Genomic DNA, 27405 nt, shown 5'->3' with positions numbered 1-27405 from the left:
AATCACTGTTTTAAATCAAGCCTTACTGACTAGTGATTTAAATCATGATTTAAATCAGTTAGATTTAAATCAAATCCACCCTGTTCCCGAGGTTATGCCTTTTTCCAGCAGAGAAGATACTCAAGGCGTCAGAATTGGCCCAGGGGGCAATTCGCCTTCCCAACATGTCTGAGACGAGCTGTGTCCATGCGGGGCACTAGGACATCCTGCTTCCTGGCAGGGCCAGATCCACTCCAGGGTAAATCCTGTCTGCCAAAAAAGCATTAGGAGGATATTTAGAAGGGGGCGTCATTCTCTCCTTGACGGTCAAGGCTTACCTGGTTTGGTGGACGTCCAAAGGCAACCTGTGTGGGGATTTCCTGGTTACCTCAGCATCGGAAGGTGGTCACTACCGATGCCAGCCAGTCCGGCTGGGGAAGCTCACCTCCATGAGCAGATATCCTAGTGCTGGTGGTCAGCACAAGACGCAGCACAGCCCTCAAACCTCCGGGAGCTATGGGCAGTGGAACGAGCACTGAAGTCTGCCCTCCAGCGTCGGCACATTCAGTAATATCGGACAATCAGTCTACAGTCTCCTACATAAACCACCAAGGGGGGGGGGGGGGGGGGGGACACTATCCCCATCCCTCATTCAGGCATCTTACAATATTTTCACTGGGCGGAACAGAATCCCCCTCGGCTCTACACTTAACAGGTTTTTTTTTTTATAATTCCAAGGCAGATTACCTCAGTCGCCATCAACTGCGACAAGGGGACTGATCCCTGAATCCACGCATCTTTTCAACAGATAGTGACTCTGCGCTGATAGCCCTGTTTTCCTCCAGGTTAAAACAGGCAGATAGACAAATTCTGTTCCATGAACACAGCAGACTAGCCCTTCGCAGTGGATGCACTTCAGGTTCCATGGACCTTCAGACTAGCCTATGCCCTTCCCCCTGTTGTCCTGCTATCGATGGTTATACAAAAGATCGGGGAGGATCCTTCTCATCGCCCCCTTCTGGCCCAAAGAACCAAGGTTCTCTCTCCCGAGGGCAATGTCGGTCACGGATCCTTAGGTTCTACCGGGGATTCCAGACCTGTTAGTGCAGGACCCTGTATTCCAAGCACAAGAGAAAGGGTTCCATTTAACACCTTATAACATGAGAGGTTGCTGCTAAAACACAAAGGGTTCTCCTCTGAACTAGTCTCTTCATTGCTAAATAGCCGTAATCCGGTTAACACTAAATCTATGGGAGAGTATGGCAAAGTTCCCTTGGTTCCGGAGGTTCCTATTCCATATAAATTAGACTTCTTGCAGAGGGGATTGCTCTAGGGTTAGCAGTGCACACTCGGAGGGTTCCTGTTCAGCCTTAGGAACCTTATACATTGGTAATCTGGCAGCAAATCGGTAGGTTAAAGGTTTATTAAAGCGTGTGATGGGACTAAACCAATTGTCATGCCTAAAGTTCCAACTTGGGATCTCAATTAGTTTGGATGCCCTCACGGGTCCTCCCCTTGAACCTATTGCCGAAATCTCCCTGAAGTTGCTAACATTAAATACGATTTTGCTAATGGCCTTGATGTTAGCACGCAGAGTAAGTGATTACAAGCCTTTCGGTAGTAGAGCCCTACTCTCAGTTATTCGATGATGGGGTCCTATTAACACCTGATCCGGCCTATCTCCCAAAGGTTGCCTCTCGGTTCCATAGCACGCAGAAGATAGTTCTTCCCTCCTTTTGGCGGCCATCCTACAAATATAGGGGTATCCAGGTCCACACGTTAGGTGTTCGTAGGGCCCTACTTCTATACATCTTAGTGACACAGTGTGAGGAAAACACAGTTTTTATTCATAGCCTTCAAGGTAGTAGGAATGGTCTGGGGGTATCAAACAGCACTCTCTCTAGGTGGATTAGGGAGGCCATTGCTTTAGCCTACTCATCTAGTGGGGCTGCCATCCCTGAGGGCATAAGGGCCCATTCCACCAGTGCGGTGTCGACCTCCGGGGCTCAAAAGATGCAGGCATCTATTGACCGGATTTGTAGGACCGCTACCTGGTCCTCACAATCTACTGTTTTCCGTCACTATCGGTTGGATCTATCCTCCTCGGCTGACCTCTTGTTTTGTAGAAGGATGCTTGAGACGATGGTCCCTCCCTAATACGTTATTCTCTGAAAATCTCACGTGGTGCTGTCATGGGTGAGGGGAAAACACCGAGGTTACTTAGCGGTAGCTAGTTTTTCAAGAACCCATGACAGCACCCATATAATCCCTCCCTTCTCACCCTCGGTGTGCACTATTCTGGTTGTGTGTCTTATAGTTGGTGATGGAGCTAAGTTCTAACAATGGTTGAAGGTCCTCTCATCCTCTGTAAACCAACTGATGAAGAGGAGAGGTACCGCCCTTTTATTCAGAATGGTTTCCTGTCCTCGCTGGGTGGATCCCTCCCACATGGTGCTGTCATGGGTTCTGGAAAAACCAGCTACCGGTCAGTAACTTCGGTGTTTTTCTGCTAAGAAGTTAGAAAGGTTCAAAGCTCATTAGCAATTTCTCATTTTTTCCAGGAAAATGTACATCTTTTGTTTTTCTTTTTTACGGTCCACATCACATTTGGAGTGACTTTGAGGCCTAGGTGACAGGAAATAACCAAAAGTGACACCATTCTAAAAACTGCACCCCTCACACTGCTCAAAACCACATCCAAGAAGTTTATTAACCCTTTAGGTACTTCAAAGGAACCAAGCAATATCGAAGCGGGGGGGAAAAAAAAAAAAAAAATGAATATTTTACATACACACACAAAATGTTACTTTAGCCATAATATTTTGCATTTTCACAGAGTGACAGGAGAAGATGTACCATAAAGCATTGTGCATTTTCTCCAGAGTACGCAGATACCTCATATGTGGTGGAAATCAACCGTTTGGGCGCACGGCCGGGCTCAGAAGAGAAGGAGCGCATTTGAATGTTTGAAAACAAAATTAGCTACAATCATTAGCGGACGCCATGTGCCTAAGCAGTGGAGTTCCCCAACAAGTGACCCCATTTTGGAAGCTAGACCCCTCAAGGAATTTATCCAGCTGCTTAGTGAGCACCTTGAACCCCCAGGGGTTGCACAGAAGTTTCTAACGTTGAGCCGTGTAAAAAAAAAAAAAAAAAAAATAAAAATGAAATTACCACAAAATTACGTCAACCAGATAGCTTTTTTTTCACAGGGGAATATGGAAAGAATACACCATAAAATTTATTGTGCAATTTCTCCTGAGTATGCGGATACATCATGTGCTGGACATCAATTGTTTGGGTGCACGGCAAGGCTTGGAAGGGAAGAAGCGCCATTTCAATTTTTGAAAGCAAATTAGCTGCATTTATTAGCAGATGCCATGTCGCATTTGGAGACCCCTGATGTGCCTAAACATTGAAGCTCCCCCACAAGCAACCCCGTTTTGGAAATTAGACCCCTCAAGAAACTTATCTAAATGCTTGGTGAGCCCCTGTAACGCCCAGGGGCTTCACAGAATTATTTTTAACCTCAAAAATTCTGCCATTCCCAATTGTGGGCACGCAGCCTTACACGTAATCCTGATTCAAGCGCTCATCGTAGAGTGCAGGATAACTATGAGCCGCGCCGTACTGCGATCTTTTAGAGGCTGAATGAACAAGTCAATAGCGTTTGAAGAATTGGCATTATTTATTTTCACGCTGTTTAAGTGATTAGGCGGCTTTAGGCCTTGTGCGCACTTGCTAGTTTTTCCCGCATGTTTCAGTACAGAAAGAAGGGAATTTTGTTTACTTACCGTAAATTCCTTTTCTTCTAGCTCCAATTGGGAGACCCAGACAATTGGGTGTATAGCTACTGCCTCCGGAGGCCACACAAAGTATTACACTTAAAAGTGTAAGGCCCCTCCCCTTCTGGCTATACACCCTCCCGTGGGATCACGGGCTCCTCAGTTTTAGTGCAAAAGCAAGAAGGAGGAAAGCCAATAACAGGTTTAAAGACAAATTCAATCCGAAGAAACATCGGAGAACTGAAACCAATCAACATGAACAACATGTGTACTCGAAAAAAACAAAAATCCCTAAGAAAACAGGGCGGGTGCTGGGTCTCCCAATTGGAGCTAGAAGAAAAGGAATTTACGGTAAGTAAACAAAATTCCCTTCTTTTTCGCTCCTAATTGGGAGACCCAGACAATTGGGACGTCCAAAAGCAGTCCCTGGGTGGGTAAAAGAATACCTCATGATAGGGCCGTCAAACAGCCCTGTCCTACAGGTGGGCAACCGCCGCCTGAAGGACTTGTCTACCTAGGCTGGCGTCCGCCGAAGCGTAGGTATGCACCTGATAATGCTTGGTAAAGGTGTGCAGACTCGACCAGGTAGCCGCCTGGCACACCTGCTGAGCCGTAGCCTGGTGCCGTAATGCCCAGGACGCACCAACGGCTCTGGTAGAATGGGCCTTCAGTCCAGATGGAATCGGAAGCCCAGCAGAACGGTAGGTGTGAAGAATTGGTTCCTTGATCCACCGAGCCAGGGTGGATTTGGAAGCTTGCGACCCTTTACGCTGACCAGCGACAAGGACAAAGAGTGCATCCGAGCGGCGTAAGGGCGCCGTGCGGGAAATGTAGATCCTGAGTGCTCTGACCAGATCCAACAAATGCATACCTTTCTCAAATTGATGAACTGGATGAGGACACAAGGAAGGTAATGTTACATCCTGATTGAGATGAAAGGGGGATACCACCTTAGGGAGAAACTCAGGAACCGGGCGTAGAACCACCTTGTCCTGGTGAAACACCAGGAAGGGAGATTTGCATGATAGCGCCGCTAGCTCGGACACTCTCCGAAGAGACGTGACCGCCACTAGAAAAGCCACTTTCTGTGAAAGACGAGAAAGGGAAACATCCTTCATAGGCTCGAAAGGCGGCTTCTGGAGAGCAATTAGAACCTTGTTCAGATCCCAGGGCTCTAACGGCCGCTTGTAAGGAGGGACGATATGACCAACTCCTTGCAGGAACGTGCGCACCTGAGTAAGTCGTGCTAGGCGTTTCTGAAAAAATACAGATAGCGCTGAGACTTGTCCTTTAAGGGAGCTGAGCGACAAACCTTTTTCCAACCCGGATTGCAGGAAGGAAAGAAAAGTAGGCAATGCAAAAGGCCAGGGAGGAACTCCCCGAGCCGCGCACCAAGATAAGAATATCTTCCACGTCCTGTGGTAGATCTTGGCGGAGGATGGTTTTCTAGCCTGCCTCATGGTGGAAATAACATTTCCAGATAATCCTGAAGACGCTAGGATCCAGGACTCAATGGCCACACAGTCAGGTTCAGGGCCGCAGAATTCAGGTGGAAAAACGGCCCTTGAGATAGCAAGTCTGGTCGTTCTGGTAGTGCCCATGGTTGGCCTACCGTGAGGTGCCACAGATCTGGGTACCACGATCTCCTCGGCCAGTCTGGAGCGACGAGGATGGCGCGACGGCAGTCGGCCCTGATCTTGCGCAGCACTCTGGGTAACAATGCCAGAGGTGGGAACACATAAGGTAGTCGGAATTGCGACCAATCTTGAACTAAGGCGTCTGCCGCCAGAGCTCGGTGATCGTGAGACCGTGCCATGAAAACCGGGACCTTGTTGTTGTACCGTGACGCCATCAGGTCGACGTCCGGCATCCCCCAGCGGCGACAGATCTCCTGAAACACGTCCGGGTGAAGGGACCATTCCCCTGCGTCCATACCCTGGCGACTGAGGAAGTCTGCTTCCCAGTTTTCCACGCCTGGGATGTGAACTGCGGAAATGGTGGAAGCCGTGTCTTCCACCCACGTTAGAATCCGTCGGACTTCCTGGAAGGCTTGCCGACTGCGTGTGCCACCTTGGTGGTTGATGTATGCTACCGCTGTGGAGTTGTCCGACTGAATTCGGATCTGCTTGCCTTCCAGCCACTGCTGGAAGGCTTGTAGGGCAAGATACACTGCTCTGATTTCTAGAACATTGATCTGAAGGGTGGACTCTTGCTGAGTCCACGTACCCTGAGCCCTGTGGTGGAGAAAAAACGCTCCCCACCCTGACAGGCTCGCGTCCGTCGTGACCACCGCCCAGGATGGGGGTAGGAAGGACTTTCCCTTTGACAATGAGGTGGGAAGAAGCCACCACTGAAGAGATTCCTTGGCCGCCTGAGAAAGGGAGACGTTCCTGTCGAGGGACGTCGACTTCCCGTCCCATTGACGGAGAATGTCCCATTGTAGTGGACGCAGATGAAACTGCGCGAAAGGGACTGCCTCCATTGCTGCAACCATCTTCCCTAGGAAGTGCATGAGGCGTCTCAAGGGGTGTGACTGGCCTTGAAGGAGAGATTGCACCCCTGTCTGTAGTGAACGCTGTTTGTCCAGCGGAAGCATCACTGTCGCTGAGAGAGTATGAAACTCCATGCCAAGGTATGTTATCGATTGGGTCGGGGTGAGATTTGACTTTGAAAAGTTGATGATCCACCCGAAACTCTGGAGAGTCTCCAGCGCAACGTTCAGGCTGTTTTGGCATGCCTCTTGAGAGGGTGCCTTGACAAGTAGATCGTCCAAATAAGGGATCACCGAGTGACCCTGAGAGTGCAGGACTGCTACTACTGCTGCCATGACCTTGGTGAAGACCCTTGGAGCTGTCGCCAAACCGAAAGGCAGGGCTACGAACTGAAGGTGTTCGTCTCCTTTAACGAAGCGTAGAAAACGCTGGTGCTCTGGAGCAATCGGCACGTGGAGATAAGCATCTTTGATGTCTATTGATGCTAGGAAATCTCCTTGAGACATTGAGGCGATGACGGAACGGAGGGATTCCATCCGGAACCGCCTGGTTTTCACATGCTTGTTGAGCAGTTTTAGGTCCAGAACAGGACGGAAAGACCCGTCCTTTTTTGGCACCACAAACAAATTGGAGTAAAAACCGTGACCTTGTTCCAGAAGAGGAACGGGGGTCACCACTCCTTCCGCTTTTAGAGTGGACACCGCTAGCCGCAGAGCATCGGCTCGGTCGGGAGGTGGAGAAGTTCTGAAGAAGCGAGTTGGAGGACGAGAACTGAACTCTATCCTGTACCCGTGAGACAGAATGTCTCTCACCCCAACGGTCTGTGACCTGTGGCAGCCAAATGTCGCCAAAGCGGGGAGCCTGCCACCGACCGAGGATGCGGAGAGAGGAGGCCGAAAGTCATGTGGAAGCCGCCTTGGTAGCGGGTCTTCCGGCTGTCTTTTTTGGCCGTGACTGAGTTCGCCAAGAATCTGAGCTCCTCTGATCCTTTTGAGTCCTTTTGGACGAGGAGAATTGGGACCTGCCTGAGCCTCGAAAGGACCGAAACCCCGACTGTCCTCTCCTCTGTTGGGGTTTATTTTGTCTGGGCTGAGGTAAAGATGAATCTTTACCCTTGGAGTGTTTAATGATTTCATCTAAGCGCTCCCCAAACAGTCGGTCACGAGAAAATGGCAAACTGGTTAAACACTTTTTGGAAGCAGAATCTGCCTTCCATTCTCTTAACCACAAGGCTCTGCGTAAAACTACGGAGTTGGCGGACGCCACTGCCGTACGGCTCGTAGAGTCTAGGACAGCATTGATCGCGTAAGACGCAAATGCAGACATTTGAGAGGTTAAGGGTGCCACCTGCGGAGCAGATGTACGTGTGACCGTGTCCATCTGTGTAAGACCAGCTGAAATAGCTTGGAGTGCCCATACGGCTGCGAATGCTGGAGCAAACGACGCGCCGATAGCTTCATAGATGGATTTCAACCAGAGCTCCATCTGCCTGTCAGTGGCATCTTTAAGTGCCGCCCCATCTTCCACTGCAACTAAGGATCTAGCTGCGAGCCTGGAGATTGGAGGATCCACCTTGGGACACTGGGTCCAGCTCTTGACCACGTCTGGGGGAAAAGGATAACGTGTATCCTTAAGCCGCTTGGAAAAACGCTTATCCGGATAAGCGTGGTGTTTCTGGATTGCTTCTCTAAAGTCAGAGTGGTCCAGAAAAACACTTAATTTACGCTTGGGATACCTGAAATGGAATTTCTCCTGCTGTGAAGCTGTCTCCTCCACAGGAGGAGCAGGGGGAGAAATGTCCAACATTTTATTGATGGACGCTATAAGATCATTCACTATGGCGTCACCATCTGGTGTATCCAAATTGAGAGCGGTCTCAGGATCAGAATCCTGATCAGCCATCTCCACCTCATCATACAGAGAGTCCTCCTGCTGGGACCCTGACCAGTGTGATGAAGTCGAGGGCCGCTCATAGCGAGCTCGTTTAGGCTGTCTGGGACTGTCGTCCGTGTCAGAGCCATCACCCTGGGATGCAAGAGACACCCCCGGATCCCGGAGCTGTTCCGACTGAGGGGGACCAGGGAGCAATGAGTTAACAGTGTCCATGGCCTGAGGTACTGGTCTAGACTGCAATGTTTCAAGAATTTTAGTCATAGTCACAGACAATCTGTCAGCAAAGACTGCAAACTCCGTCCCTGTCACCTGGACAGTATTTACAGGAGGTTCTGCCTGGGTCACCTCCAGCAGAGGCCCCGGCCGAGCAAGTGCCACAGGGGCCGAGCACTGCACACAGTGGGGGTCAGTGGAACCTGCCGGTAGAACAGCCCCACAAGCGGTACAAGCAGCATAGAAAGCCTGTGCCTTGGCACCTTTGCTTTTTGCGGTCGACATGCTGTTGTGTCCTCTGAGAATCTAGGTATATAGCAGAGGATCCCCAGCGACCGTACAGTGCAATGTAAAGCTGCAAGGATAAAATACAATATACACTTCGGCACCAGTGGGGTCAGCCCTTGAGGGCAGCTTACCGCCCGCTGAAAAGCGGGTGTGTGGGCACCAGAATCCCGTGTCTGGGTCTCCCAGTCTCCTTTCTCCAGCTCAGACTGCACACAGGAATGGCTGCCGGCGTCCTGTGAAGAGAAGGATCGTGGGCGTGCCTCAAACAAAGTGCGGGAAACTGGCGTCCCACTGTGCCCAGTGTGAGGGCTGGAGTATGCAAAGCAGACTCCAGCCCTCTGCGCTGACATTCTATACAGCGTCCCGCCCTTCCCCTGACTGGCAGGCCTGGGGGCGGGAACGAAACGAAACTAGGCCGCAGAAAGCCGGGGACTCGAGTAATAAGCGCGGCCGTGATATATGCACGGCCAGCGCGGAAGTCCCCGGCGCACCACAAGTCCCAGCCGCGCCGCAGCGCTGACAACAGTGGCCGCGCGGCAGTTTCAATACATGTCCCCTCTCAGCAAAGCTGTAGATAGGAATGGCACCAGCGCGCAGCGCTGTTGTCCCCGGCGCACTAACACACCCAGCAATGCTGCAGTGTGCGCGCGGACTGTACGGGGACACAGAGTACCTTGTTGTAGCAGGGCCCTGTCCCTGACGATACTCCGCTCCATATCCAGCAGATTCCCCAGGGGCTGTGGACGGAGCACGGTCTCTGTGCCTGGAGACCGGTAAATCCCACTTCACCCAGAGCCCTAAGGGGGATGGGGAAGGATGCAGCATGTGGGCTCCAGCCTCTGTACCCGCAATGGGTACCTCAACCTTAACAAACACCGCCGACAAAAGTGGGGTGAGAAGGGAGCATGCTGGGGGCCCCATATGGGCCCTCTTTTCTTCCATCCGACATAGTCAGCAGCTGCTGCTGACTAAACAGTGGAGCTATGCGTGTATGTGTGCCTCCTTCGCACAAAGCATGAAAACTGAGGAGCCCGTGATCCCACGGGAGGGTGTATAGCCAGAAGGGGAGGGGCCTTACACTTTTAAGTGTAATACTTTGTGTGGCCTCCGGAGGCAGTAGCTATACACCCAATTGTCTGGGTCTCCCAATTAGGAGCGAAAAAGAAATGTTCATAACATCTCTGCAGTGATTCACCAGCAAATCCTATGGGGAAAAAAAAAAAGCTGTGCGCACTAGGCGGATTTCAACAGCTGCACGTTTTGCTGCGGGATTCCCGCAGCAAAAACAAGTGGATGTCACTTCTTTTCCGCAGGTAGCTGCGGGATTTCACTCCATTGACTAATGGAATCGTGAAATCCCGCAGGGAATAACGCAATTAGCAAATTCTGTGCGGTTCATTGCGTTTTCCTGCGTTATTCCCTCCGGTATTTCGCGTTTTGCAGGGAAGTGATGTCATTATGACAGGAAGAGGAAGCGGAGCAGAGAGTAAACACACACATCACAGACATAGAATACACACACATCACACTCACACACAGACATATTATACACATAGAAATCAAACGTACATATTACAAATAAAAAAAAAAACAAAAAAAAACGTGGGCTCCGCAGTATTTTTACCTTCCAGTCAAGGTAAACACACAGCGGCGGCCCGGTATTCTCAGGCTGAGGAGTGCAAGGGGCAGGGTTAATACCCCTCCCCGCAGCCAAGAATATCAGCCCGCAGCTGCCCCTGGACTGTCGCATGAATTATGTGACAGTCCCGGAGTGTTTTCGGTTCTTCCAGATTTCCGTGATGCGGTGGCAATCCAGGTAATAACGAGTTAATGGCAGCGGATCACTGCCACTAAGTCCAGGCTTAATCATGGCAGCGTCTATGAGACAGCTTTCATGATTAACCTGTAAGTGAATAAACACACACACCGAAAAATCCTTTATTTTAAATAAAACACAAAAAGCCCCTCTTTCACCCCTTTATTAACCCCTCCCAACACACAGCTGCGGCGTAATCCACAGAGGTCCCACGACTGATCCAGCCGCGACTGACACACTGCACTGAATGCAGCCTCGTAACGAGACAGCAGAGGTAATTACAGGTCATTTCTCACGGTCGGTAATGTGAACACATTACCACTCGGGAGAACTGCAGCGTGTGCTCACAGGGACTCTATTGATTATCTATCCCTCTATATATCCATTATCTATCTCAGAAGGAAATTACTTTTTTTTTTCAATGTGCTTTATTGCATTGAATGCATTAAAACACATGTACCAACCTGCGGAAAAACGCACCAAAACCGCACAAAAAGGCAACAAAACACATGCGGATTTCAGTGTGGTTTTTATTTTGTGGTTTTTTTACCGCAGGTACGGTAATCTTTCAGTGCCTGCGGAATTTTAAGAAAATTCCTTTTTACAGTGCGCACAGGGCCTTACTCCTCAGGTCAGAATGATTACAGCGATACCAGGTTTATATAGTTTTTTTAGGTTTGGGTACTATCCCACTAAAACACTTTACAAAAAAGGTTTTTGCATTACTGAATTTTGAACGTTATAGTGTTTATTTTTTTTACGCTGAAAGTCATGTGAGGGCTTCTTTTTGCGGCATGACAGTTTTTATTGGCACCATTTTTGGACACAAGTTTTGATCGTTTTCTATTCCACTTTTTGTTAGGCAGAATTAAAAATAAACAGCAAATCAGCAATAGTTTTTGGGTTTTTTTACGACGTTCTCCGTACTGCAAAAGTGTGAAGACAGTTTTATTCTTTGGTTCACTGCGATTATAGCAAAACAACATTTAGGTGGTAAGGTGCACTGAACTACTAAGCCACACCAAGGGGGCGCCTGTGCTTGGTTTGCACAGTAATTTCCGATTAACAGCCTCAAACTGTTTTGACAAGTGACATTTTTTTAAGGCTAAAAATAAGTCTATAACCATATCATAGAATTGTGTGTGGTTTTACCACATTTTTGCTGGGGTCACTACTGCTACGTGAACACTTTCGTCTTTTCCTGTGCAGTGGCACTGTAGCACGAGTTTGCTGACTTGGAGCAGAGTCATGGTGCAGGGAGAGCGGACTTTGGTCCCTTCATTCTCAGCATTTGGACGATTTCCCAGAAGTTGGACCTTTACAAAGCAAACATGACATCCTTGTTTTCAAAGAGCAAATCTCTGATAATATACCTTAAATATGGAAGGATATTATAGATCTCTACAGATGGACCACTAGGGTCTGTGCGTTATAGAACAGATCTGATGCCACATAGTGGACAGCGCCCTAGACTCACCGTCCGGTAGATCTTCAATGCATTCAAACGTGATCTCAAACTGGAAAGGATTGCGGAAGGGGCACGGGTTATCAAGCACTACCATGTTCAATATCTGGACCTTCGCCATGATGCCGATTCTTCACGTGCTGCTTATTATCACTGGTAGAAATAAAAAAAGTAAATATAATCAGTCACTTGAAGAAAAACTTTATACAACTGGTCTTGATCCAGCTGACTTCATAAAGCTGCAAGGAGGGTGAACAGAAGTCCAAAATAATCGGCCATGAGTCTCATGTGTTACCTGAGCAAACTGTTAATGCAGCAATTTTTCAGTATGTCAGCCTCAATTAAAGAGAATCAGTCAGCAGGTTTTTGCTATGTAATCAGAGAGCAGCATGATGTAAAGGCTGAAAGCCTGATTACAGCGATGTTACACTTACTTGACTGCTTGTTGCAGTTTTGATAGAATCCCTGTTTTCTCTGCTACAGATGTAGCAGTGCTCAGAATGCTGAGCTGTGCATAACCCCGCTCACATACCTGATTGGCAGCTTGTTGACATTGTGCTCAGTAAGCTGCCAATCAGATGTAGGGGCGGAGCCACACAGACTAGCTGGACTGCCTTGCATGCAATACCTAGTCCTCTAATGATAATTTCCTGCTGGTAAAACACTGATTCAATACAATCAGTGTTTTACGAGCAGGAAATTATCATTAGACGACTAGGTGTTGCATGCAAGGCAGTCTAGCTAGTCTGTGTGGCTCTGCCCCTAACACTGATTGGCAGCTTACTGCGTACAATGTCAGCAAGTTGCCAATGAGTGGTGGGGGCTGAGTCACACAGACTAACTGAACTGCCTTGCATGCGACACCTAGTCCTCAAATGATAATTTCCTGCTGGTAAAAAAGAGAATTTTGTTTACTTACCGTAAATTCTTCTTCTTATAGTTTCGACATGGGAGACCCAGACCATGGGTGTATAGCTTCAGCCTCCGGAGGACACACAAAGTACTACACTAAAAAGTGTAGCTCCTCCCTCCGAGCATATACACCCCCTGGATGACCAGTCCTAGCCAGTTTAGTGTAAAAGCTGAAGGAGGACATCCACAAGTAGAGATAGAGTAAAACCCGGAATAACCGGAACCTCTGTCTACAACAACAGCCGGTGAAAACACACGGAACAAGAACTGCCAACAGGCAACAGGGAGGGTGCTGGGTCTCCCAAGTCGGAACTATAAGAAAAAGAATTTACGGTAAGTAACAAAATTCTCTTTTTCTTCATCGTTCCTTATGGGAGACCCAGACCATGGGACGTCTCAAAGCAGTCCATGGGTGGGAAATAAGCAGAAAACTGAGAAGTAGGCAAAACCTAACTTCACAAATGGGCGACAGCCGCCTGAAGGATGCGTCTGCCCAAGCTCGCATCTGCCGAAGCATGAGCATGCACTTGGTAGTGCTTCGAAAAGGTATGCAGGCTAGTCCAAGTGGCAGCCTGACAGACCTGCTGAGCCGTAGCCTGGTGCCTGAAAGCCCAAGAGGCACCGACAGCTCTGGTCGAGTGCGCCTTAATCCCCGGCGGGGGAGGCACCTGAGAACATTGGTAGGCATCGGAGATGGCCGACCTAATCCAACAAGCTAGGGTCGGTTTAGAAGCCGAGAGACCCTTGCGCTGACCTGTGGTTAGCACAAAAAGAGAGGTGCACCGCCTAAGAGCGACGGTGCGTGACACATAGATCCGGAGCGCCCGCACCAAATCTAAAGTATGCAACGCTTTCTCAAAGCGATGCTCAGGGGCCGGACAAAGGGAAGGCAATGAAATGTCCTGGTTAAGGTGGAAAGGAGACACCACCTTAGGGAGAAAGTCCGGAGTCGGACGGAGAACCACCTTGTCTTGGTGAAAAACCAAAAAGGGTGACTCCGAAGAGAGCGCAGCCAAATCAGAGACTCTCCTGAGAGAAGTTATGGCCACCAGAAAGACCACTTTCTGTGAAAGTCGAAACAAAGAAACCTCCCTAAGAGGCTCAAAGGGGGGTTTCTTGCACAAGGGACCCTTCAATAACGTCTCAATACTTAGCTTATGAGACGCAGGGCCAGGTCCCTGAGGGGTGAGCGCTCCGTCCGGCAGGGTCCTGAAAGGGCTGCGGATGGAGACCGGTCTCCTGCAAAGCAGTGAGAACCGTGATGGCTCCCACTTCAAGCCAGAGCCCGAGGGATGGTGAAGGAGCGCGGCATGTGAAGGCTCCAGCCTTGTAAAATCAACCTTAACAGCACCGCCGACACAGTGGGGTGAGAAGGGACATGCCGGGAGTCCCGTTTGGACCCGCTTTTCTTTTTCGCTCCTAATTGGGAGACCCAGACAATTGGGTGTATAGCTACTGCCTCCGGAGGCCGCACAAAGTACTACACTTAAAAGTGTAAGGCCCCTCCCCTTCTGGCTATACACCCCCCCGTGGGAGCACGGGTCCCTCAGTTTTTGCTTTGTGCGAAGGAGGTCAGACACGCACGCATAGCTCCACTGTTTAGTCAGCAGCAGCTGCTGACTATGTTGGATGGAAGAAAAGAGGGCCCATACAGGGCCCCCAGCATGCTCCCTTCTCACCCCACTTTCTGTCGGTGGTGCTTGTTAAGGTTGAGGTACCCATTGCGGGTACGGAGGCTGGAGCCCACATGCTGATTCCTTCCCCATCCCCATTAGGGCTCTGGGCGAAGTGGGATTTTACCGGTCTCCAGGCACTGAGACCGTGCTCCATCCGCAGCCCCTGGAGAAGCCGCTGGATATGGAGCTGAGTATCGTCAGGGACATGGCCCTGCTCCGTCAAGGTACTCTGTGTCCCCGTGCATACGCGCGCACACCGCAGCATTGCTGGGTGTGTTAGTGCGCCGGGGACAACAGCGCTGCTGCGCTTGTGCCATTTCCTCACTTCAGCTTAGCTGAGTGGGTAGACTCAGGGAGAACGGTCGCGCCGGCCGCTGGGACTGCGACGCGGCTGGGACTTGTGGTGCGCCGGGGACTTCCGCGCTGACCGTGCATATATCACGGCCGCGCTTATTACTACAGTCCCCGGCTTTTGCGGCCTAGTTCGTTCGTTCCCGCCTCCGCACCTGCCAGTCAGGAGGAGGGCGGGACGCTGTACAGAGCATCAGCGCTGAGGGCTGGAGTCTTTTTTACATACTCCAGCCCTCACACCAGGCACAGTAGGACGCAGTTTCCCGCACTTTGTTTGTGGCACGCCCACGGTCCGCCCCTCTTCACAGGACGCCGGCAGCCATTCCTGCCTGCACGCTGAGCTGCAGAGGGGAGACGGGGAGACCCAGACACGGGATTCTACGGCCTCATACCCGCTGTTCAGCGGGCGGTAAGCAGCCTCAAGGGCTCACCCCCACTTGTGCCGTTTGTATACTGAGTATTTTGTGTTTGCAAATACTTGGTACTGTACGGTCGCTGGTGATTCTCGGCTATATACCCTCCTAGATTACAAGGAGGCAACAGCATGTCGTCCGCAAAACGCAAGGGTGCCAAGGCACAGACATTATATGCTGCCTGTACCGCATGTGGGGCTGCTCTACCGGCAGGTTCCACTGACCCCCATTGTGTGCAGTGCTCGGCCCCTGTGCAACTTGCACAGCCGGGGCCTCTGCTGGACGTGACCCAGGGTGTACCACCTGTGAAGGCTGTCCAGGTGACAGGAATGGAGTTTGCAGCTTTTGCTGACAGATTGTCTATGACCATGTCAAAGATTCTTGAAACATTGCAGTCTAGACCAGTAACTCAGACCATGGACACTGTGGCATCATTGCTCCCTGGTCCCCCTCAGCTGGAACACTTCCAAGCTCCGGGGGTGTCACATGCACCCCAGGGTGACGATTCTGACTCGGACGACAGTCCCAGACAACCTAAGCGGGCTCGTTATGAGGGGCCCTCAACTTCGTCTCACTGGTCAGGATCCCAGCGGGACGAATCTATGGGTGATGAGGCGGATGTAACTGATCAAGATTCTGATCCTGGGACCGCTCTCAATCTGGATACACCGGATGGTGACGCCATAGTGAATGATCTTATAGCGTCCATCAATAGGATGTTAGATATTTCTCCGCCAGCTCCTCCTGCGGAGGAGGCAGCTTCACAGCAGGAGAAATTCCATTTCAGATATCCCAAGCGTAAATTAAGCACTTTTCTGGACCACTCTGACTTTAGAGATGCAATCCAGAAACACCACGCTTATCCTGAGAAGCGGTTTTCTAAACGGCTTAAAGATACACGCTATCCTTTTCCCCCTGACGTGGTCAAGGGTTGGACCCAGTGTCCCAAGGTGGACCCTCCAATCTCCAGGCTTGCAGCTAGATCTTTAGTTGCAGTAGAAGATGGAGCGGCACTTAAAGATGCCACTGACAGGCAGATGGAGCTCTGGCTGAAATCCATCTATGAAGCTATTGGAGCGTCGTTGGCGCCAGCTTTCGCAGCCGTATGGGCACTCCAAGCTATTTCAGCTGGGCTTATACAAGTCGACTCGGTCACACGTACATCTGCCCCGCAGGTGGCACCATTGACCTCTCAAATGTCTGCATTCGCGTCTTACGCGATTAATGCTGTCCTGGACTCTACGAGCCGTACGGCAGTGGCGTCAGCCAACTCCGTGGTTTTGCGCAGAGCCCTGTGGTTGAGAGAATGGAAGGCAGATTCTGCTTCCAAGAAGTGCTTAACCAGTTTGCCTTTTTCTCGTGACCGATTGTTTGGGGAGCGTTTGGATGAAATCATTAAACACTCCAAGGGTAAGGACTCATCCTTACCTCAACACAGACAAAACAAGCCCCAACAAAGGAGGGGTCAGTCTGGTTTTCGGTCCTTTCGAGGCTCAGGCAGGTCCCAATTCTCCTCGTCCAAAAGGACTCAAAAGGATCAGAGAGGCTCAGATTCTTGGCGGACTCAGTCACGCCCAAAAAAGACAGCAGGAAGAACCGTTACCAAGACGGCTTCCTCATGACTTTCAGCCTCCTCTCTCCGCATCCTCGGTCGGTGGCAGGCTCTCCCGCTTTGGCGACATTTGGCTGTCACAGGTCAAAGACCGTTGGGTGAGGGACATTCTGTCTCACGGGTACAGGATAGAGTTCAGCTCTCGTCCTCCAACTAGTTTCTTCAGAACTTCCCCACCGCCCGACCGAGCCGATGCTCTGCTGCAGGCGGTGGCCGCTCTAAAGGCGGAAGGAGTGGTGACTTCCGTTCCTCTTCAGGAACAAGGTCACGGTTTTTACTCCAATCTGTTTGTGGTGCCAAAGAAGGACGGGTCCTTTCGGCCCGTCCTGGATCTAAAGTTGCTCAACAAACACGTAACAACCAGGAGGTTCCGGATGGAATCTCTCCGCTCCGTCATCGCCTCAATGTCTCAAGGAGATTTCTTAGCATCAATAGACATCAAAAATGCTTATCTTCACGTGCCGATTGCGCCAGAGCATCAGCAATTTCTACGCTTCGTTATAGAAAGCGAACACCTGCAGTTCGTAGCGTTACCTTTCGGGCTGGCAACAGCCCCTCGGGTCTTCACCAAGGTCATGGCAGCAGTAGTAGCTGTCCTGCACTCGCAGGGTCACTCCGTGATCCCGTATTTGGACGATCTACTTATAAAGGCACCCTCTCAAGAGGCATGCCAACACAGTCTGAACGTGGCACTGAAGACTCTCCAGAGTTTCGGGTGGATTATCAACTTTTCAAAGTCAAATCTAACCCCGACCCAATCACTAACATATCTTGGCATGGAGTTTCATACTCCCTCAGCGATAGTGAAGCTTCCACTGGACAAGCAGTGCTCTCTGCAGACAGGGGTGCAATCTCTCCTGCAGAACCAGTCCCACTCCTTGAGACGCCTCATGCATTTCCTAGGGAAGATGGTGGCAGCAATGGAAGCAGTCCCTTTCGCGCAGTTTCATCTGCGCCCTCTACAATGGGACATTCTCCGCCAATGGGACGGGAAGTCGACGTCCCTCGACAGGGATGTCTCCCTCTCTCAGGCAGCCAAGGACTCTCTCCGATGGTGGCTTCTTCCCACCTCATTGTCAAAAGGAAAGTCGTTCCTACCCCCATCCTGGGCGGTGGTCACGACAGATGCGAGCCTATAAGGGTGGGGAGCAGTGTTTCTTCACCACAGGGCTCAGGGTACGTGGACTCAGAGAGAGTCCACCCTTCAGATCAATGTTCTGGAAATCAGAGCAGTCTATCTTGCTCTGCGAGCCTTCCAACAGTGGCTGGAGGGCAAGCAGATCCGGATTCAGTCGGACAATTCCACAGCGGTGGCGTACATCAACCACCAAGGGGGAACACGCAGTCGACAAGCCTTTCAAGAAGTCCGGCGGATTCTGACGTGGGTGGAAAACACAGAATCCACCATATCCGCAGTTCACATCCCAGGCGTGGAAAACTGGGAAGCAGACTTTCTCAGTCGCCAGGGCATGGACGCAGGGGAATGGTCCCTTCACCCGGACGTGTTTCAGGAGATCTGTCGCCGCTGGGGGATGCCGGACGTCGACCTGATGGCGTCACGGCACAACAACAAGGTCCCGGTTTTCATGGCACGGTCTCACGATCACCGAGCTCTGGCGGCAGACGCCTTAGTTCAGGATTGGTCGCAGTTCCGACTACCTTATGTGTTCCCACCTCTGGCATTGTTGCCCAGAGTGCTCCGCAAAATCAGGTCCGATTGCCGTTGCGCCATTCTCGTCGCTCCAGACTGGCCAAGGAGGTCGTGGTACCCGGATCTGTGGCATCTCACGGTAGGACAACCGTGGGCGCTACCAGGCCGTCCAGACTTGCTGTCTCAAGGGCCGTTTTTCCATCTGAATTCTGCGGCCCTGAACCTGACTGTGTGGCCATTGAGTCCTGGATCCTAGGGACCTCAGGTTTATCTCATGATGTTGTTGCCACCATGAGACAGGCTAGGAAACCATCCTCCGCCAAGATCTACCACAGAACGTGGAAGATATTCTTATCTTGGTGCTCTGCTCAGGGAGTTTCTCCCTGGCCATTTGCATTGCCTATTTTTCTTTCCTTCCTGCAGTCTGGGTTGGAAAAAGGTTTGTCGCTTAGCTCCCTTAAAGGACAAGTCTCTGCGCTATCCGTATTCTTTCAGAAGCGCCTGGCGCGACTTCCTAAGGTACGCACGTTCCTGCAAGGGGTTTGTCATATCGTTCCCCCTTACAAGCGGCCATTGGAACCCTGGGATCTGAACAAGGTTGTAATTGCTCTCCAGAAGCCACCTTTCGAGCCTATGAAGGAGATTTCCTTTTCTCGGCTTTCACAGAAAGTGGCTTTTCTGATGGCGGTCACGTCTCTTCGGAGAGTGTCAGAGCTGGCGGCGTTATCTTGCAAATCTCCCTTCCTGGTGTTTCACCAAGACAAGGTAGTACTGCGTCCAATTCCAGAGTTTCTTCCCAAGGTGGTATCTTCCTTTCATCTCAATCAGGATATCACTTTACCATCTTTGTGTCCGCATCCAGTTCACCAATTTGAAAAGGGTTTGCATCTGTTGGACCTGGTGAGAGCACTCAGGATCTACATTTCCCGCACGGCGCCTCTGCGCCGTTCGGATGCACTCTTTATCCTGGTCGCTGGTCAGCATAAAGGGTCGCAAGCTTCCAAATCCACCCTTGCGCGGTGGATCAAGGAACCAATTCTTCACGCCTACCGTTCTGCTGGGCTTCCGACTCCTTCTGGACTGAAGGCCCATTCTACCAGAGCCGTGGGTGCGTCCTGGGCATTACGGCATCAGGCTACGGCTCAGCAGGTGTGCCAGGCGGCTACCTGGTCGAGTCTGCACACTTTTACCAAGCATTATCAGGTGCATACCTACGCTTCGGCGAATGCCAGCCTAGGTAGACAAGTCCTGCAGGCGGCGGTGGCCCACCTGTAAGAAAGGGCTGCCTGACAGCCCGATCACGAGGTATTCTTTTACCCACCCAGGGACTGCTTTTGGACGTCCCAATTGTCTGGGTCTCCCAATTAGGAGCGAAAAAGAAGAAGGGAATTTTGTTTACTTACCGTAAATTCCTTTTCTTCTAGCTCCAATTGGGAGACCCAGCACCCGCCCTGTTTTTTCTTAGGGTATTTGTTTTTCGGGTGCACATGTTGTTCATGTTGATAAGTTACGTTCTCCGATATTGTTTATCGGATTGAATTTGTTTTTGAAACAGTTATTGGCTTTCCTCCTTCTTGCTTTTGCACTAAAACTGAGGGACCCGTGCTCCCACGGGGGGGGGTGTATAGCCAGAAGGGGAGGGGCCTTACACTTTTAAGTGTAGTACTTTGTGTGGCCTCCGGAGGCAGTAGCTATACACCCAATTGTCTGGGTCTCCCAATTGGAGCTAGAAGAAAAGGAATTTACGGTAAGTAAACAAAATTCCCTTCTTCTTCCAACTCTTTGAAATCAAAAATCAAAAATCAGATGAGAATGCATGTGTGTGTGACCTCCTGAACACAAAGCATTGAACTGGCTAGATTTGGTGATCCAGGGGGTGTATATGCTCGGAGGGAGGAGCTACACTTTTTAGTGTAGTACTTTGTGTGTCCTCCGGAGGCAGAAGCTATACACCCATGGTCTGGGTCTCCCATAAGGAACGATGAAGAAACACTGATTGTATTAAATGTGCAGCACACAGCCCAATAAGTGATACATCGCTGGAATCTGGATCTCTGCCCCTACATTGTACTACTCCCAGATTAAACGGCACAAACCTTTAGTCCGTATTCGCATCGTACAGCATCAAATACGAGAGCACTGGCTGCAGTATGCTGACACTAGGCTCAAACTCCAAAGTGCCATATGTAATCAGTGCAGTCAGATATTTCACACGCATCTATAGACTTGTATGGGTGCGGGTGAGCCAAATTATGCTGCAATTTTTCTTCTCATGCCAAATAGTCATGAGAAAAAAAAATTGCAGCTACACATCACTGATTAACAATGTCCAGAGTGCAATGCTAGGTTTATTCATTGCACCCCTCTGAATTATACGCTACTGTGAGCGAGCCCTTAACAGATCCTTATCTGTCAGCAGGTTTTTGTTCAGCTTCGAGGTTCTGAACCCCATTCTTGATAGAGGTCCCAGTGATCAGGAATTCATCTCTAATCTTGTAGATGGGGACTAAATTCCAAATTGGGAACAAAGCTTAGAAGATTTGATTAATAGAGCAGCGTGCGGTGAAGAATGATGTGACACGGCTGCCTCCCCTCTCAGATTACCGCCGGTCTATAGGAAATTGTACAGTAAATCCCCTGGAGGAAGAGACCTGCAGTCACAGCGGTAAATACATAAAATAACCGTGGCACTTCCACAGCTGGTGGTGCACAAGCCGGATCCAAACCCGTAATAATAAAACATACTTCGGCACTCCAATGGTTTGAAAAAAAAGTATTAAATTATGAAGGTATTTGCAATCCAAAATAAACGTTTCGATCACAACAGGACCTCGTCAGCACTGACTGCTAGAAGACATTGTGTGTAGCCGCACAATAGTGTGTTGTCCACTGCTTACTATAGCAATGAACGCCGCACTATTGGGCAGCTGCACATAATGTCTTCTGGCAATATGTACTGATGAAGTACCAGTTGTGACAGACGTTTATTTTGGATTGCAAACGCCTTCATAATAACCTTGGATTAAGAGTAACTTGGTGTGAGAGTGTGTTTTGCAAGACAAGCAAAGCTTTTTACAAATGTGTAACTTGGTTTAAGAGCAATGATTTGCAATAAGAGCAAATACTCACCATGCACACGTCCGGATCTGTCCTTTCACCATGCTGTGACACGCTCTGGAGGTATCTTTCTGTACATACGTACTGTACACAGTATACCATTATACAGTACAGTATATACTGTATAGCATGTCTATCAATCTGCATTTGTGGATACAGTATTGTACTTTCTGCTAACTAGTGCAGCACATTGCTTGTCCTGTAATCTGCCCATGCAGTATTCCTACCCCACATTTGGCTTGGTTCTCACCTTATTTTTGGGAGAATAGATTGGGTGGGGCGGGTGTTGGTGTATTGTACTAGACTAAAGGTTGTCATATTTATACATCATTTTCTCTCTATAGGAGTACCTCCCGCACACCAACAATTCTATTGTAAGCTCATGTGCAGTGTAATTTGTTTTATGTTTTTTACTGCACAGTCTTTTGTATTAGTGTACTTTGATAATTTTATATGAACAGGACATTACTTTGTATTAGGCAATGTGCGCACGTTGTGTAATTACATGCAGTTACGCTGCGATCTGCACCGCAGCGTAACTGCATGCGTCCTGAGCACAATCTATGAAGATTATGCAGGAGCCGTGCGCACGTGGCGTATTAGAGCGCAGCGCTTCGGCTGCTGCCCGAAGTGCGCGTTTTAAGAAGTGACATGTCACTTCTTTCCCGCGCTCTGCATGCAGCCCCCGCTCTGTCTATGGGAGGGGCTGCAGTCAGAGCGCATGGAATCGGCTTTTTTTCTTTTTCATTACGGACTGTTTCTGCAGCGATTTGAAGCGCACGTGTGCTGTTCAAATCGCTGCAGAAATTTCTGCAGGTACAGTACGCAACGTGCCCACATAGCCTTACTGTTATAGGTTTGTATAAATGCAATAAATATTTTTGCGTTGCGGAACGAATTCTCTGCATTTCAATTATTTCCTATGGGAAAATTGGCTTTGATATAAGAGTAACTTGGTTTAAGAGCGCACTCCCAGAACCAATTTTGCTCGTAATCCAAGGTTCCGCTGTATTTAAATTTTTTTTCTCAAACCATCGGAGTGCCAAATATCTTTGTCTACAGCAGTAAATACAGACTGCTAAAAATCATCCTGTCTAAAGAAAGAAAAAAAATCTGTGAAAATTAATTCACTTCTGGTGAAAAAACAAAACAAGAATGTTAATATGTGGCACAAATCAGCACTGCTGCCAATGCCAGAACATGACCATACAGAGGTTATAGCATGTGTTTCCAGGTAGTATCATCCAGCACAATCACTGATGGGAGTCACCCACCTCTTAGCGCTGCGGGTACAGGCATGAAGGAACAGTCAGGGCAGCACCAGGAGGGACGACATTTCACAAGAAAGCGCCACATACAAATGAGAAACAGTGTGACTAGAGAGATACCAGAGGTTACAGCCATCGTAACCTATTCATCTACCCAGTGTGATGCAGGTATAAGCCCCAGGGGTGAGATCGGCATCTATCACAATGTCTGATGGGGAGTACTGAGGGGGAGAGCCCATCCGTAGACAGTAAAGCTGGGGTCACACTAAACGACAGCGACGTCGCTGTTACGTCACCATTTTCTGTGACGTAGAAGCGACCTTGTAAGTCGCTGTTATGATCGCTGCTTAGCTGTCAAACACAGCAGCCGAAGCAGCGATCATAATGACACGCGTCGCTGTGCTGCAACATGTGCAGAGAGCCGCGCACACTGAACGCTGGCTCCCTGCTCTCCTAGCTACAGTACACATCGGGTTAATTACACAATGTGTATTGCAGCTACATGTGCAGAGAGCCGGAGCCGGCACTGGCAGCTTGAGAGCAGCGGAGGCTGGTAACGAAGGTAAATATCGGGTAACCACCTTGGTTACCCGATGTTTACCTTGGTTACAGCTTACCGCAGCTGCCAGATGCCAGCTCCTGCTCGCTTCATTTCGTCGCTCTCTCGCTATCACACATAGCGATCTGTGCGTCACAGTGGGAGAGCGACGACCAAAAAATGAAGCTGGACATTCAGCAACGAGCGGCGACCTCACAGCAGGGGCCAGCTCGTTGCTGGATGTCACACACAGCGACGGGACGTCGCTGCAACGTCACAGAAAATGGTGACGTAGCAGCGACGTCGTTGTCGCTGTGTGTGACACCACCTTAACTCCTCTGTTGCCGACTGATGCGATTCTCACACTGCACTCATTACACCGGTGTAACGCAAGAGCAATGCAATGTTTCTCTCGCCCCATAGACTTGAATGGGTGCGAGTGAAACAAGCCTGCATTGCACTCGCAGCAACCCCACAGAGTAATATTGGTCCGAGTGGAATGCATTTTTTTTTTCTTTATCGCATTCCACTCGTACCATTTTTCACGCCGTGTGTGCTGACCCTTAAGAGAGGTATTAGGGACCCTTCTGGCCACATTTTCTAATTGGAGAATTTTCTTATTATCGCCTATATGAGGCTGCCTACTTAAAGAAAAAAAGGGCAGTAATAGACCTATGGTGTACTCTGTCCCGGGCCGCATATATACGGGGGTGCTGTGTCACAGGTTTACTGTGCCTTTGCCCGATTCCGTGACCCTGGGGGGAGCTTTTAACAAGGGTTTACATACAGGGGAGATGACAGTTTATATAGTGACACCACTTGCGGGTTGCGGCTAAGTAGCTGGAGCCGCCGCTGCACAGTCTATGGATGCTGGGGCTGGTGGTGATGGCAGCCGGGATGTTGGGGCCCTCCCCAAGTAGGGCTGAGCCCCAGGGTGTAGAGGACGTGGTGCGGCGTGGGAAGAACGGAGACCACACGATGGGGATGCAGTGCAACCTTGACTTTACCCACAGCGATGGTAATACTGGACGGCTGGTTCAGACCCCTGGTCTCTGTAGTCCCAGTGTGGTACCCTGATGGCTTCTTTCCCCTGCACCTCTCACTGCTTGGAGCATCTGGGTATCCCCTCCTATTTGTCATCAGTCTCTGGTCCGTACGGCAGGCAGTGTGAACCCTGTACGGTCGGTCCCTGGCTCTCTCGTTACTGCTGGTGCCCGTGGATTCTTGGGTCAGTGAGGTCCTGGATGGTCCCCTCACTGCGCAGGTATTTGCTAGGCAGTTTAAAACGTTCACCTAACCTAGGGCCCTGTGCCCCATCGGTGCCTTGGTTCCAGGGGTACCTCGTTGTACTCTCCCTGGCAACCAATCTCCTGTACCAGTCAGGCCACCATTACATGACCCCGTTTTCAGACACGTCCGTCTCCTCCATTCTCTACTGTCTCTTCAGTTTTCTCTTCTGTTTTTATATACGTGTGTGTCTTTATGCGCTTTATCAAAAAAATTGGAGTATTTTTTTTATTACTGCCTGGAGTAAGTGCTATTGTTACATGTCAAGTGCTGTTTCTCGCTATGCTGTGGATTGGAAACGCACCACAGGTCAGTTTAAACACAGTGTAACTAAGCTCAGACGGACGGATATTTCTATTAATCGAATCCACTCTGCTGGAACGGGAAGATCAGTGTTACTCACGTTTTTGACACTGCGTATTTTTGCTGCATCCAAAACGCAGCGTCAAAAGCACGAGTCAGGCTATGTTCACACTTGCGTTGTTTTGCATCTGTCACAATCCGTTTTGTGACTGATGCAACGGATGCACTGCAGATAGTGGCACAACTGATGTGACCGATGCTGCAAAAAACGTTTTTTTTTGTTTGTTTTTTACCGTTTAACCGGCAGCCGGCTATTAAGAACGATCAGCTGATCGTTCCGGCCGCTGGAGCTGAATTTACAGTCCATCATGGTTTTTTACTGTGCGCATGCTCACAGTAAAAAACTGATCCGCTGCACACAAAAAAGTTACATGCTGCGTTCCTAACGCCTGACGGTGAGTCAGTAAATGACTGATCAGTCACACGGCGGATGCAACGCAGGGTCATTAGTCCCGATCAGTCGCGAATACAAGTCTATGGGGAAAAAACGGATTGTAGGATACCGTAATTCCTCAAGGCGACCGATTGTGACTGATGCAAAACACCACAAGTGTGAACTTACCCTAACATTGATCGCGGTCACATACTCCGAATCTGATCGCAGGGATCGGCCCATTGATGAATCGATAACCACCAGAGATGGTTGGGCCACGAGTGCTGGAAATTGGCGTCTCACAAACGCAGCTTTGTGGCCACAATCCGCTGCCAGTAGCCGCAGAACCGCACAAAGCACCAGACATTTATTTAGCATACATAAAGCGTGGCCTTTGGGCAGCAGATCCCGAGCTGAGACCTGCAGAAGGGCCCACACCCGGGGTCAGCACTGGGGCTGTTGCCTATAGCAACCAGATCCTAGTTACCACTTATTGCAACATACTGGGTTGCTATGGGCAACACTAGTTCTCAGTCCCCTCAGAGCGGACACTCGGTCCGGGGCAATGGCCGGCCACACACAGCTGCGGCCGCGGACTCAGACACCGAACAGCTGCTCCCGCCAATGACACCAGAGAACAATAGCGAGGTAGCGGCGGCGATACCTGTGTGTTCCTCCGGTGGCCCGCTCTCCCGGTGTGGCCCGCTCTCCCCGTGTGTCCCGCCTCTTCTCCGCGCGTTGTCTTTCCCGCTCTCCGTTTGTCTCCCGCGCACAAACGCGTCTTGCGCCAGCCTTACCTCACACACGTCAGCCCCGCCCACTGCCCCCGTCTCTACGTCATCGGCTCCTCCTACTCCACCCAGGAACGTCAAAAGCCCCGCGCCCTCCGAGCGATCACGTGTTCTAGTCACTTCAGGCCACGCCCACGCTGTAATCGGCTTTCCTTTAAAAGACCGCCCACTTTTACGTCATTACGTCGGCTGCGCAATCTCGGATAAAATCTCAATGAAATCTTAAGACTTTTTACATTAAAATTTAGGTAAAGACACAGATTTTGCGGTAGAGTTGTCAGGTTTGGCTTTTAATACATTTTGTTATAACCTAGCGGGATTTGCCCTTTTTAAAAATGGCCGCCTGCGTCATCTCTCGCGTCACTGTATTTTGGCGGCCGATATAAATTCCCGCACAGATGTGTGGGCGGGGCCTCATATAACGTTGATTGTGATTGGTTTAGAAAACGTGCAGGGCTTAGATTGCGGGCGACATGTTTTTGGTGGGGAAAAAAATATTGGCGGGTTTTAAGTGGTGACCCACTATGTGTGAAATATGGGAGAGTGTTTGGGTTGTTCACCTCATGATATATCCTCCCATCCAATATAATGCTAGTAATGATAACTTTCCAGATAACATGGCCTCTGTTACAGCATCAACAACCACTGTCTCTGCCATTTCTAGCAAGGGGCACTCAGTGATTGGCTGCAGCGGTCATATGTGGTAGACTGAATGTCACCGCTGTAGACATGTAAACAAACACCAATGCCACCATCTTCTATTTTTTCTTCCAGGAGCCATTACTTATAATATGTTTCCACATCGCCGAAAGAGGGCTCGATCTTCTGTGGAGCAAGTTGTAAAAAACAGAAAAAATGATTCAGTGCCGTAAAAGAACCCCAAAAAACACACATCTGCCATGTTTCCAGGTATTATTTTTGCAACTTTCATTGTGAGGTAAAAGTGACCTAAGAGACCAGTGATGAGAGAGACGATCGATTGTAGCGCTGACTCAAAACCCTGAGGACAACCTCTCACCTGACGGCCCGGCCAGGCCACCAAATCAAAAGGAGAGCCGTCAGGTGAGAGGTTATTCTCAGGCTCCAGCTACAAATCACTGACGGACCAGGTCTCCCAACTCT

At 49.9% G+C, this 27405-nt stretch overlaps 1 protein-coding gene across 2 annotated transcripts in view; it reads right to left on the bottom strand.

Annotated features, from left to right (window-relative positions):
* The window catches only part of LOC142301934 (histone chaperone asf1b), a 55515-nt gene extending 29162 nt beyond the window's left edge, over nt 1–26353 (bottom strand). Inside the window, exons 1-2 of one of the 2 annotated variants that reach the window (XM_075342992.1) lie at nt 26290–26353; nt 11944–12084 (exon numbers count right to left, since the gene is read on the bottom strand). In XM_075342992.1, the coding sequence (XP_075199107.1) occupies nt 11944–12052 (109 nt within the window). In that variant the 5' untranslated portion in view covers nt 12053–12084; nt 26290–26353. The other variant, XM_075342991.1, reaches the window with a different exon arrangement.
* Nucleotides 26354–27405: the final 1052 nt, after the last annotated feature.

Source organism: Anomaloglossus baeobatrachus, chromosome 4 (genome assembly GCF_048569485.1).
Source record: "Anomaloglossus baeobatrachus isolate aAnoBae1 chromosome 4, aAnoBae1.hap1, whole genome shotgun sequence".
NCBI lineage: Eukaryota > Metazoa > Chordata > Amphibia > Anura > Aromobatidae > Anomaloglossus > Anomaloglossus baeobatrachus.
The sequence above is the reverse complement of the archived record's forward strand: the minus strand, read 5'-3'. Positions and strand labels throughout refer to the sequence as shown.